Source organism: Panthera tigris, chromosome F3, assembly GCF_018350195.1.
Source record: "Panthera tigris isolate Pti1 chromosome F3, P.tigris_Pti1_mat1.1, whole genome shotgun sequence".
Taxonomy (NCBI): domain Eukaryota; kingdom Metazoa; phylum Chordata; class Mammalia; order Carnivora; family Felidae; genus Panthera; species Panthera tigris.
The window spans coordinates 18,035,445-18,048,220 of record NC_056678.1 but is presented as its reverse complement, the minus strand read 5'-3'; the positions used below and the strand labels follow the sequence as shown (position 1 = coordinate 18,048,220).

Genomic DNA, 12,776 nt, shown 5'->3' with positions numbered 1-12,776 from the left:
GGGGCAGAGACAGAGGGAGAGAGAGAGAATCCTAACAGGCTCAGCACTGTCAGCACAGAGCCTGATGCGGTGCTCGATCCCACAAACCGTGAGATCATGACCTGAGCTGAAATCAAGAGTGGGATGCTCAACCAAGTGAGCTACCCAGGCACCCCTGTTTACTGGTATTTTGTTAAGGGTTTTTGTATCTATTTATGAAGGCAATTGGAATGATTTTTTTCTCTGACTTTGACTTACAAACTAAGTTTGGAAGGGTTCCTTTTTCCTCTGTATTCTGACTTCTTCTTTCTTCTGTCATATTTGAGAATTTGCAGATTTCATAGAATTTATACATTACAGTGCCTGTGAGTTTTCTTGGCATAAAGTTGTTTGTGTTTATTCTCTATGCTTTTAATAACTGTAGGAAGTTAGTGATATCCCCTCATTCATTTCTGATATTGTTAACTTACATATTCTTTATCTTTTTTGTAGAAGGTTATCAATTTTATTTCATGCATTAGCTTTTGTTTTTAATAATTTTAACTATTTTTATCTTATTGATTCTGCTTTTTATTATCATCATGTTTATGTTTATATAATTTGCTTTTTTTTCTAGCTTCTTAAGCTGCATGTTATTATATCATTGATGTTAAACCTTTCTGCTTTATTCTTATAAGCATTTAGAGATAAAGTTTTCTATCTAAGTGCTGTTGTGGCTACGTTATACAAATTTTGATATGTTGTGTTCTTATTTCCTTATGAGTTCTTATTTGAGCCCTGGGTTATTTAAGGGTGTGTTTTTAAATTTCCAAATATTTAGAGATTGTTTTAGATGTCTTCTTTCTATTGTTTTATACTTTTGTTCAGTCAGAGAACATAGTTGCATAATTTCAGTCTTTTAAATTTATTGAGCTGTGTTTAATGGTCTGGCATATTGTCTGTCTTGGTGAATAGTTCACATGCACTTGAACATATAGAGGCTCCTCGGTGGCTCAGTCAGTTAAGCATCTGACTCTTAATTTTGGCTCAAGTGTCATGATCTCATGGTTTGTGGGATTGAGCCCCGTGTCAGGCTCTTGGCTGACAGTGCGGAGCCTGTTTAGGATTCTTTCTTTCCCCTTCCCCACTTGCATGCGCTCTTGCTCTCTCTCTTAAAATAAATATTGAAGAAAGAAAAGAATGTATAGTTTTTGCCGTTTAAGTAAGATTTATGTAAATATTAATTTGCTTAATTTGTTTTTGGTAGTATGATTCAAATCTTTTTTGTCTTTGATTTTCTGTCTGCTTATTCTTTGAATTATTAACAGAAGAGTATTGAAGTCTCCAAACCCAAGTGTGGACTTATCTGTTCCATTCAATTCTGTCAGTTTTGCTTTGTGTATTTTGAAGCTCAATTTTAGATATATATGCATTTAGGTTTTTAAAAATTGATTGACTCTTATTTAAATATAAAATGTCCCCTTTTATCCCTGGTCATATTCTTTGTCCTGACGTCTACTTTTTCTGATATTAGTAGAGCCATTCTGGCATTCTTATGTTAATATTTGCGTGAGATATTTTTCTCTCCTTTTACTTTGTATCTTTAAAAAATTTTTTTGTTTAATATTGATTTATTTTTGAGAGAGAGAGAGGCAGAGAGAGAAGGAGACACAGAATCCGAATCCAAAGCAGGCTCTAGGCTCTGAGCTGTCCGCACAGAGCCTGACGCGGAGCTTGAACCCACGATCCATGAGGTCACGACCTGAGCCAAAGTCAGATGCTTAATCAACTGAGCCACCCAGGCACTCATGTTTTTTTTGTTTGTTTGGTTGGTTTTTTTAAATGTGTGTTTTATGGACAGCATAGAACTGGCCTGGTTCTTTTATCAAGTCTTAACAGTCTCTGCCTTTTCATAGCAGTACAGTATTTAGACCATTTACATTTACTTATCACTATGGTTGGATATTTGTCTACCATCTTGCTATTTGTTTTCTATTTATTCTGTGTGTTCTATCCCCATGTCCCTCATTTCCATTCTTTTTGTAATTCATTTTGTTCCCTTTACTAGTTTATTAGCTATACTAATTCTATACTTTTCTAATGGTTTCTCTAAGGTTTATAATATTCATATTTAACTTGCCACAGTCTTTCTTCAGATTATACCACTTTATGCATTATGAACAGTATACTTCTGTTTTCCTATTTTATCCTGTGTACTTTTGCTGTCATATGTTACTTCTGTTTATAATAACTGTAATGCATTGTTATTACTTTTGCTTTAAACAGGCAGTTATCTGTTAAGAAACTTAAACAACAAGAGAGCAAATATCTTTGATCATTACCCATATATTGGTCATTTACAGCACTCTTCATCTTTTAGTTTAGATCTAAATTTTCATGTGGTATAAGAACTTTAACGATTTCTTACAGTGCAGATCTGCTGCTATCTCAGCTTTAGTTCTTTGAAAATAATCTTTTACTTCTGCATAATCTTTCTAGGTTGACAGTTTTCTTCCTCATTACCTTAAAGATGCTGTCTTATTGGCTTGCATTGCTTCTGATGACAAATTGGTGGTCTTGTTCTTCAGTATGTAATGTCTTTTTTTCCTCTGGCAGTTTTCAGGATTTTCTTTCTTACACATTTTTAGCAATTTATGATTTGCCTTGATGTGGTGGTATTTGTGGGTATTTTATATAAAATTTTCAGTTTTGGAAAATTTTTAGCCTTCTATCTTTATATACTTTTTTCTGCCCCTACTCTATTCAGAATTACAATTACTGTTACACATATATTAGATTGCATATTGTCCTGTTGGTCGCACAAATGCTAATCTTTTTTTTTTTTTTTTAACCTTCCCAGTCTTTTCCCCTTATTCTTCAATTTGGATTTTCTTTTTCCCCATGTCAAACTTCTTGGTGTTTTATTCTCCACTGTTTCATCCATTGTTATGTCTATCCAGTGAATTTTTTATTTGAGATACTGTACTTTTCAGGTGGAGAATTCCATTTGGGTTTTATAATTATGTCTTCCATTTCTCTTAAGTTCACTGTTTCTTTAAATACTTGAGTATGGTGATATCTGCTTTATAAATCCTCATTTGCTGCTTCCATTGTCTTTATCATTTCTGGATCTGTTTCTATTCATTGATTCCCCTCCCCTGGTTATAGGTCATGCTTTTGGCCTTTTCAGTGCTCAACATTATGAATGCTGGATTTGGTTGAATTTTTTTCAGAGTATTAAAACTTGGGGGTGTCTGGCTGGTTCAGTCAATAGAATGTGCAACTCTTGATCATGGAGTTGTGAGTTCGAGCCCTACGCTGGGTATAGAGATTACTTTAAAATACAAAAAAATTTAAATCAATTATATATTTAAAAAATAATATGAATGTGTGTTTCAATGGAAGGTTGTTTTTGGAGATAGACATGATTTTTGGACACTTGTTTTTAAATTTTATTAAGGTGACTCTAAAGTGCTAATCAGCAAACATTTTCTTAAAGAACCGCATTGCAAATATTTTAGGCTTTACAGACCATATGGTCTTGGTTGCAGTTCCTCAACTCTGCTACTGTAGTGCAGGAACAGCCAGAGATAATATAAAATCAAATTATCATGACTGTGTTCCATTAAAACTGAAAAACAAAATATAGCCCATGGGCTGGTTTGGCCTGTAAGCTATAGATTGCCTGTCCCTGGTCTAGAGAAGCATTTACTTTAAGGCTAATTTAGCCCTACTAACAAGGAATGACCCATCTGGGGACTTTGCTGAGCGCCCTAAATGTTCAGTGAGGTCTCTTCACTCTGGCTCCTCAAAACTCAATCATCTCTTGACTCTGCGTGAAGTCTGGCATTTGATAGTGTTCTGGATTCTCAGTAGTTGTACTTTCCCTGTTCGTTGTTATTTCCCTGGCCTTGTGTAGTTTTACCCTATTCGTACGTGGTTTGTTATAACAACTTACAGTCGGGGGGGACCCATATGCAGATTCCTGGAGCTCTACTTTTATGTACTTAGTCCTCTGTGGTAGTTTGCCCTACAAATTCCAGCTGCCATACAAATACTCCGAACTTTATCTGTTTCCTCAATTTAATAAATCTACTGTGGTCTGCTTAGATTCCTCTGGGCTCTTACATGGATTCCTCTTGCCATGTAGCTCAGAACTTGGCTCCAAGCAGAAAGCCAGGGCAATTCTAGGACTCTCCTCTTCCCTTCTCATAAAGGATGATAGTCCTGTACTGCCTGTTATCCAGTGCTGTCTTACAGATTTTGTTCAGCTTTCTGGTTCCTTACAGGAAGACGGCAAATCCATTCCGTTTACTCTGTCACTGCCAGAAATGGAAATTGTTTTGGTTTTTTTTTTAACATTCATTTCTATAGTAAAATTATTTCTCATCCTGCTCATATTAGCTATAATGGCACTTTTCTAGGCAAGCTAGTAAAGGCAAAACTGTTCCAGTGGATGCTAGTTTTGTTTCAGGATAAATAAGTATACACTGACTTTAAGCAAGTTGGTGTATGTTTGTGTATGTGTCTTCTATTTTCATAAAAGACTTACTGCTAATTTTCCCATTGTCTTTTTTAATCTCTGTACAGTTAAGAAGATAGGTATATTATTAGCTTAACCTTAAAGAGAATTTTGCAACAAAACTGCCAGTTTTTAAGAAAGAGGGAAAAAATAATGAGAATTACTGGCTGGCATTTTATTTTGTTTTTTAAAATAAAATCCCAATTATTATTTTTATTATTTTTGTTTATTTTTATTTTAGAGGGAAAGAGAATGTGTGAGGCGGGGAGAGAGGCAGGAACAGAGAGAGAGAGAGAGAGACAAAGAGAGCAAGCAGGGAGGGGAGTGGGGGGACAGAGAGAAAGAGAGAGAGAGAGAATCCCCAAGCAGGCTTCCCACTGTTGGTGAAGAGCCTGATATGGGCCTGAACTCACACACCGTGAGATCATGACCTGAGCCAAAACCTAGAGTCAGACACTTAACAGACTGAGCCACCCAGGCACCCTGAAAGATTGAATCTTAAGCAGGCTCCATGCTCAGTGTGGATCCCATAACCCTGGGATCATGACCTGAGCCAAATTAAGAGTCCAATGCTCAATGGACTTGCAACTGAGCCACCTAGGTGCCCCACTGGCTGGCATTTTAATTTTATTTAGCAAGTAAAAGCAACGCATTGAGCCAGAACTTACAGACATTAGGGCTCTAGCAGACTTCAGCTATAGCTAAGAATTACCAGTTACTCAAAATGCACACAAGAATCGCTTAAAACTACAGTAATAATCTTGTACTTATCACTTTGATACCTCTATGCTGAAGTAAAATACCTGGTTTTCTTTTTCTGTTGCATGCAAAAGTTACTTTATCTTAAGCTAATATCTGGCTGTCTGAAAGTTTAATCCTAAATCCCTTTAAAAGTTCCTGGTCTTCGGAGGGAGGGGCATACTGAGATGTAAAGCTGTTATTTTTCTTTCATTGTTTGTTAATTTGAATAGTTTTCAGTGCTTCTAAGAGGTCTTAGGACACCCTTTCACCTATATGTTAGTCCCAAAGGTGGTTCCAACTGGGCACCTATGTTGGCTTATTTGTAAATGAGATGTTTATCTGTTTCCACAGGAAAAGATGTTAGAGTTAACCCTCTGGTAGCATTTAATATGGCAACATCTATTAATGCCATGATAGTCCTGAGGTTACAATCAACATTGTTTATTCATTTTGGATAGTTATTAGATAACTTCTTTCTTCAGTTTAGTGTAGTAAGTGTATAGACTTCAAACTCCTCTTATGTGATGATCTGACTAGATTATATTCTCTTAATGTTAAGCTCAGTTTTTCAAACTGTATGATAACATACCATGCTTTTCCAAGCTTTCCTTCCACCAAAAATTAGAAGTTTGAATTATATAATTTATAATGTCTATAACTGGTAGAAGTACATCTCTCCCCAACCCCCGCCCTTCCGCCAGAGTGAGTCCTTATCTCCACCAGGTTTCTCTGCCTTCATCCTTTGTGTTAAAGGTGACTAGGGGCACCTGAGTGGCTCAGTTGGTTGTGTGTCTGACTTGATCTCAGCTCTGGTCTTGATCTCAGGGTTGTGACTTCAAGCCCAACATTGGGCTCCACACTGGGTATGTAGCCTACATACATACATACATACACACACACATACATACATAAATATGAATATATAAATACATAAATACATAAATGTATACATATATATCAGAGGTGACTAGAACCAAAATGGCAGAAAGAGAGGAGAGCTTTGGGCTATAAATTTTTCATCATCCTGACATTGTGTGTTCCCATAGCAGAGGGAGCACTTCTTGGTGACTGCAACATCAAATGAATGGGTGACAGTTGCTTTCTTAGAGACTGGAGTCTTTTCCTCAAGCAGAGATTAGATTGATCATTGCTATTTGTAGCTTCATTTCTGGAATATGCATGGTATGATCTCGATCTTTTTGTACTTACTTAGGGTTGATTTGTGTCCCAGTATCTGGTCTATTCTGGAGAATGTTCCATGTGCACTGGAGAAGAATGTATATTCTGCTGCTTTAGGATGAAATGTTCTGAATATATCTGTTAAGTCCATCTGGTCTAGTGTGTCATTCAAAGCCATTGTTTCCTTGTTGATTTTTTGATTATATGATCTGTCCATTGCAGTGAGTGGGATGTTGAAGTCTCCTACTATTAAAGTATTACTACTGATGAGTTTTTTTATGTTTGTGATTAATTGATTTATATATTTGGGTGTTCTCACATTTGGCACATAAATGTTTACAATTGTTAGGTCTTCTTGGTCTATAGACCCCTTGATTATGATATAATGCCCTTCTGCATCCCTTGATGCAATCTTTATTTTAAAGTCTAGATTGTCAGAACAAGCATTTCTGGGTCCATTGGTGGCAGTTGTGATATCACATAGCTTGTTTAAAATTCTTGCTAGAAAGAAATCTGCACGATCCCACACAGTGCTTCTTTTGTTTTCTGAGGTAAGCATAGAAATTCTGCCTCTTGACCAGCACAGAGAGAGTTCTTATATTAACTAAGGACACCCCAAACTCATTCCAACCACTTTCTTAATTCCAGTCACTAAAAGAGTAAATAAATCCCAAATCCCAAATCCCAAATGTTTATTCTGCCCTGTCACCCTACCCCCATATGGAAGTATTAATTCTATACTCATTGAGTCCCGGAAGTAACCCATAATTCCCCAAAGTAAATACTGAAACTAACTTAATAGTGAATACTATATTACTTGTGTTAACTATTTTTAAAAATACACGTGCTGATTTAAGGGGAAAACCTCAGCTAGGAAAATATCAGTATAGGGGAGGAAAAAGTTTAACCCACTTAGATAGGGTCCCTGGCTAGGTCTAAAAACTAGACAAGAGAGATTAACAGGAGAAAACCATACAAATTAATCTAATAGAAGTTTTACATGATGTGGAAGGCTTCATAAGGAAATGAAGACCCAAAGAAACAGACCTGGGTATTTTATGCTAGGTGTGGTAAAGAGTAGGTAGTGGTGAGAGATGTGGATAGGTTAAGGAGTATGACGTAATTGTTGAAAATTGGGGGAAACTTGGCAAGTCCTGTTTGTTCATATTCCCTTTGGGTCTCCCTTTGTCTTTGGAGATAGGGATGCTTCTTTACTCTGGGTACAGGGAGGGCCTCTCACATGAGGGTTTTATGACTTGTTTCAGGAAAGAGGGGTGAAGTGAGTGGGAGACCAAAGAGACTTTCCTGCTTCTGCTGTTTTCTCAAACTCTTTCAGCTTAAAATATTCAGATATGACAAGGTGCCATATTTTGGGGTTGTGTGCCCTGAACCCTATCATCAGCATTTCCCATGCTAAACCCCAGAGAAAACATGTCTTTATCACTTCTTCATACAGCTATGACTGTTGATGGCTCTTCCATCCAAGGAATATTCTGATCCAAAATTTTGGGCATAGTGGAAGAATTTATTTTCTCTTACACCAGTAGCAACAAGACGAGCATTTTTCAAGAGTAGCTTTACCTGGAATCAAAGCAAAAGTTAAAAAATAGAAATGTGTAAGTTTATAGAGCACAGATTTCATCTGTCAAAGAAACTAAAGTTTAACTCCTATTGGCTAAAGTAACGTTCCCAGCATACAAATCAATTTCTTTCTTCTGTCACTTTGTCATGAAGCCTGTAGGATATCTGGCAGAGCCTGTCTTTCATTGAGGTTTGACCACTTTATTTGTTTCTCATAGATATTATTTGGACTTGGTCTTTCCATTAGCCATGTGGCCTCTGTGCCAGTTTTGAGTCTGTTTACCTCCTTTTAGCAGCCTACTCTGAAAAGCAAAAAGACTTCTATACACTTCCAAGTTCTAGAGCCCTACTAAACTCTCTGTTTCCAATAGGAGGCATGTCCCAACTCTTCTTACTTAATGAGATTCTCTCTAGTAAACTCAGTCTTGTCCATTCCTTTTCCTACTCTTCCTACCTTCAGAGAAATGTTTTTTCTCTCCTAAGACTTACAATATAAAAAAATACATTACCACATAAATTCTACTAAAGTAATCACCAAAGTTATTAAAAATGCATGTACTGGGGCACCTGGGTGGCTCAGTTGGTTAAGCATCTGACTCTTGGTTTCGGCTCAGGTCATGACCTCACAGTTCGTGAGTTCAAGCCCCACATTGGGCTCTGTGCTGATGGCTCAGAGCCTGCTTGGGATTCTAGCTCCTTCTCTCTCTGCCCCTCCCCCACTTGTTCTCTCTCTCTCTCAAAATAAATAAAACTCAAAAAAAAATTTAAAAAATGAATCTACTGAATGATTGAAGAATTAAAAGGGAAGATGGCCTTTCTTCTGACAGATGAATATTCACCTTTTTTTGCTGTTTTCCTGACATGAAATAACCCTCCATAGAAATTTCTGCCAGAGATGTTGACCAGCATTTACATCAATTACTGGTATTCTATGTGAAAGGAGAGTTTTCCATGGAAAGGATTATGCACTTTGTTTTTCTCAAATTATTATCATTTTTTTGTTGTATTTCAGTCTTTGTTTCCCTTGGCCTCTCTTCCAGTGCAATCTATTTTTCTCTTTGTTTTCTTTACATTTGAACGTTTCCTACTCTGCTTCCAATTTTATTTTTTTATTCAAACTTAATCCTTAAAAGATGGGATTTTGTGTTTAAAATTCATAGTTAAAACATGTTAAAGTTGGTTATTCACTTCAGATTCTATTGGTGTCTTAGAGGGAAGTGAAGAAAGAAAGATGAAGAGGAAATTACTCTCTTGTACTGCCCTCCAGGAAATCCTTCTCTGTACTCTAAAAGTTCTTCTTCTTTTCTAGGAGTCCAATGTGCTGATTGCTGCTAACAGTCAGGGTACAATTAAGGTAAGCTACCTTATACATCTTTATTTCAAACTCAGATCCATTCTTAGACTAACAGACTACAACTATAACACAGAAATATGGAGTTGTACTAAGCCTTAGAGATCATTACAAGTCATGGGTCTGGCTTTGTTTGAAATGGCTTTGGTTGAAAGGCAAAGGAATAGGTAGCTTGCAACTATGGAAAAGACTTGTTAGGGGCGCCTGGGTGGTTCAGTCAGTTAAGCGGCTGACTTTGGCTCGCGTCATGATCTCACGGTTCGTGAGTTGGGGCCCTGCGTCAGGCTCTGTGCTGACAGCTCAGAGCCTGGAGCCTGCTTTGGATTCTGTGTCTCCCTCTCTCTGCCTCTGCCCTGCTCGCACTCTGTCTGTCTCTCAAAAAGTGAATAAATGTTAAAAATATATACATTAAAAAAAAAAAAGACTTGTTAGAGGTTATATGAATGCTGAATGGATTGATAGCTGGTCACAGTGAAAAACAGATGAACACTATTAAGTATTCACTGTGGGCCATGCACCGTTGTTTCTATTATGCAGGTACAGCTATAAGTCCAAGATACAGCAAGGGACGCTGAGACTTTCACCAGGTTTAAAAATCTGGTCACATTTTAGTCTTCTCTTCCTCATGTTTGTCTTCCTTTTCTTCCCTGACAAGTAGGGTTGTCCTTAGTCGCGAAGGGAAGAAAAGGTATTTCAGTGGAACACTGAAAAGTGATCGTGTGATCATTTCATTAGTGTGATTTGGAAATTTAAATGTCTCTTGGCACACAGTCTCAGTCACAAAGGTATACATAGCTTTCCACATGCTTTTCTTTGTAGTTAGGAGCTCAAGGAAGCAATGTTCTCTGATTATACTATTTGATACTTGGCATGCGGGCATGACACGCCAGATCAGTGAATCCTGAGCTAAACGGTGAACTTGTTAAACAAAACACCAGTTTGGAAGAGGGTTTTCGTACATGGGTTTGATTAGCACTAATTCTATGGCTGCCAGTGCTTTCTACATATTCTCTGCTGATCTAGAAATCTCAGGAAGTGATCTTTTAAAAATAACAGGTATAGGTTTCTTCTGCCACTTAGCCTTCATTCTGCCGTGGCTTCCTCCCACTCCTCCTGAGTGCAGAATGACCTGGCCACCAAGAGAGCCAATCCAAGCCTCACACATTGTCCTGTGGAGGTGAACTGAGCAGACTCAGAACTGCACTGTTAGCTGCGCAGTCTAATTTGCGTGGTGCACTCCTTACACAGCTAGTTTCTCTATTTGGAAAGCCTCACCAGAGAGCCATGGACAACTTAAATGAAAGCCAAGGTTTTGAACTGATCAGTGTTATGTTCTGGAATCTCAAACAAGATGATAAAAGGTCTTGGAATCTCTGTTTTAAGTGGTTCTCCGTAGTCTCTCAGTTGCTCCTTATGTTACTCTCATGGCAAGGCATGGATCGAAAAAGCTGCACCTTAGTCTTCAACCAGTTTGGCCTTTGAGGCAATTGCGATTGCTAACGTATCTGCAGAAAGCTCAAAGCTACACATGTACTTAGAGAATCTCAGTGACAAATCTCAGATTTTGTTCAAGAGCATTAACCTCTTGTTAAATAGCCTGCTTGCCAAAAATATAAAGACAAAAAGCATCATGGAAACACAGGTGTAAGTTAAGCCTTCGCACAGCAGGAAGGGAGAGTTATTCCTTTAATTCTTTGCCACCTAGAACTGCATTCTCCATCTAACGTAATCTTTTTGACCGTGGCTTATAATTGCCCCTTCTTAGACGTTTCTTCAGCTGTTTTTAAAACTGATCATTGCTGCTGCTGCTGCTGCTGCTTATTATTTTCAGTTTTAGCAGTATCACAGCTTTCTTGTACGATAAGATAGGACTTGAATAACTAACACAATATCTTGACATCACTGATTGACTAGAAAATGAATGAAGCAATGGGAAAAGGCAAGATTTTAGGTTCTGTATACCTTGATCACTGTAAACTGTGAGTCAGTAGAAGAGAGAAATAGATGAAAATCCTTAGAAGCGGTATTTAAAAGTTTCTTAAGAATGTGGAAAGATACCAACATAAATTTCAAAAACATCACATCCGTGCTGTGCAGGAGCCAGTTCATTTATCTGTATGTTTTATGTAGTTCACTTGGAAGGCTCCCTAGTTGATTGCAGATGTGGCTAATCTGAAAGAGTTCCTGTTGAACTGAGAGGAAGAAAGGATCAATGTCTCATCCCTTCACATTCCTTAGCATTTTTAGCAGTTGGGAAAAGTTGTCTTGATTTGGTTCTCCATTTATAATACAGTAAAGATTCTTTATACTGTTAACGTATTTTAAAATTATTTTATCAAACTGATCCTTTTTTCCTCCAATTAGGTGCTGGAGTTGGTATGAAGGGTTTACTCAAGTTAAATTGTATTTGATCCTGCTGAAATACATCTGCAGCTGACAATGAAAGAAGACAGAAACTGCCATGTGATGTCTCTCCCCAAAGTCATCATGGGTTTTGGATTTGTTTTGAATATTTTTTCTTTTCCTATTTTTTTCTCCTTCATGCCATTTGGGACATTGGGAATACCCAGTGAACTCTCCACCATCAATGTAACTCTATGGACTTTGCTGCTGTTGGTGGTGTGGTTATCTAATTTTTGTGATAGGGAAACAAATTCTTTTGAATAAAAATAAATAACAAAAAATAATAAAAGTTTATTGAGCCACAGTTGAGCTGGGAAAGTCTTTGTCAAAGATGGGAAGAGATCATCTTTTCAAGTAACACACATGAAGTATAGAATAATGTACCAGTGAATAATTTGTAAGGTCCATATTTCTCAGCCTTTCAGGAATTCTGCATATCAACATAAATGGAAAGTATATGGATTCTTTCCAGTGAATTTAATGTGTATAGTAGGTGGGAAGATTAATAACTTTACCTTATGAATTCCTTTCCTTGTTCTCTGACCGGATTTATATCATCAGCAAGTACCATACTTCAGTCTCTCTAGATCTGGCCAAGAATCTAAATTTTGACCGGTTGAGACTACATTCAGATAGAAAGGGAATGGGGCATCTGGCAGGCTCAGTCAGTAGAGCATGTGACTCTTGATCTCGGGGTCTTGAGTTTGAGTTCCACACTGGGTGCAGAGATTACTTAAGTAAATAAATTAATTAAAAAAAAAAAACCAGAAAGGGGGTGTCCGTCTATGGCAGCTACTTCTGTCTTTGCCTTTGAAATGTTATCATACCATAAGCCCTAAATGCAGAAAAACCAACTTAATTGTAAAATCATAGCTATCAGATAGTCATAGTCTTAGGTGTTAGTACCATCCTTGACTGAGCAGTGACTTTGAGCAGGGGGTCAACAAACTTACTGTAAAGGGGGCCAGGTAGGAAATATTTTAGGCTTTGCAGATCACGTCGTCTCTGTCATAATCGCGCAACTCTGCCATTGTAGCAGGA

At 37.4% G+C, this 12,776-nt stretch overlaps 1 protein-coding gene across 7 annotated transcripts in view; it reads left to right on the top strand.

Moving 5' to 3' along the window:
• COP1 (COP1 E3 ubiquitin ligase) overlaps positions 1–12,040 on the top strand; it is a 256,822-nt gene extending 244,782 nt beyond the window's left edge. For all 7 annotated transcript variants that reach the window (XR_006214220.1, XM_042976914.1, XM_042976913.1 and 4 more), the window contains 2 exons: positions 9,291–9,335; positions 11,697–12,040. Coding sequence is in view for 6 of the 7 variants with exons in the window: in XM_042976914.1 (XP_042832848.1) it covers positions 9,291–9,335; positions 11,697–11,714 (63 nt within the window). In the remaining variant the exon portion in view is untranslated. The remainder of the gene's footprint in view (positions 1–9,290; positions 9,336–11,696) is intronic.
• The last annotated feature ends 736 nt before the right edge of the window (positions 12,041–12,776 follow it).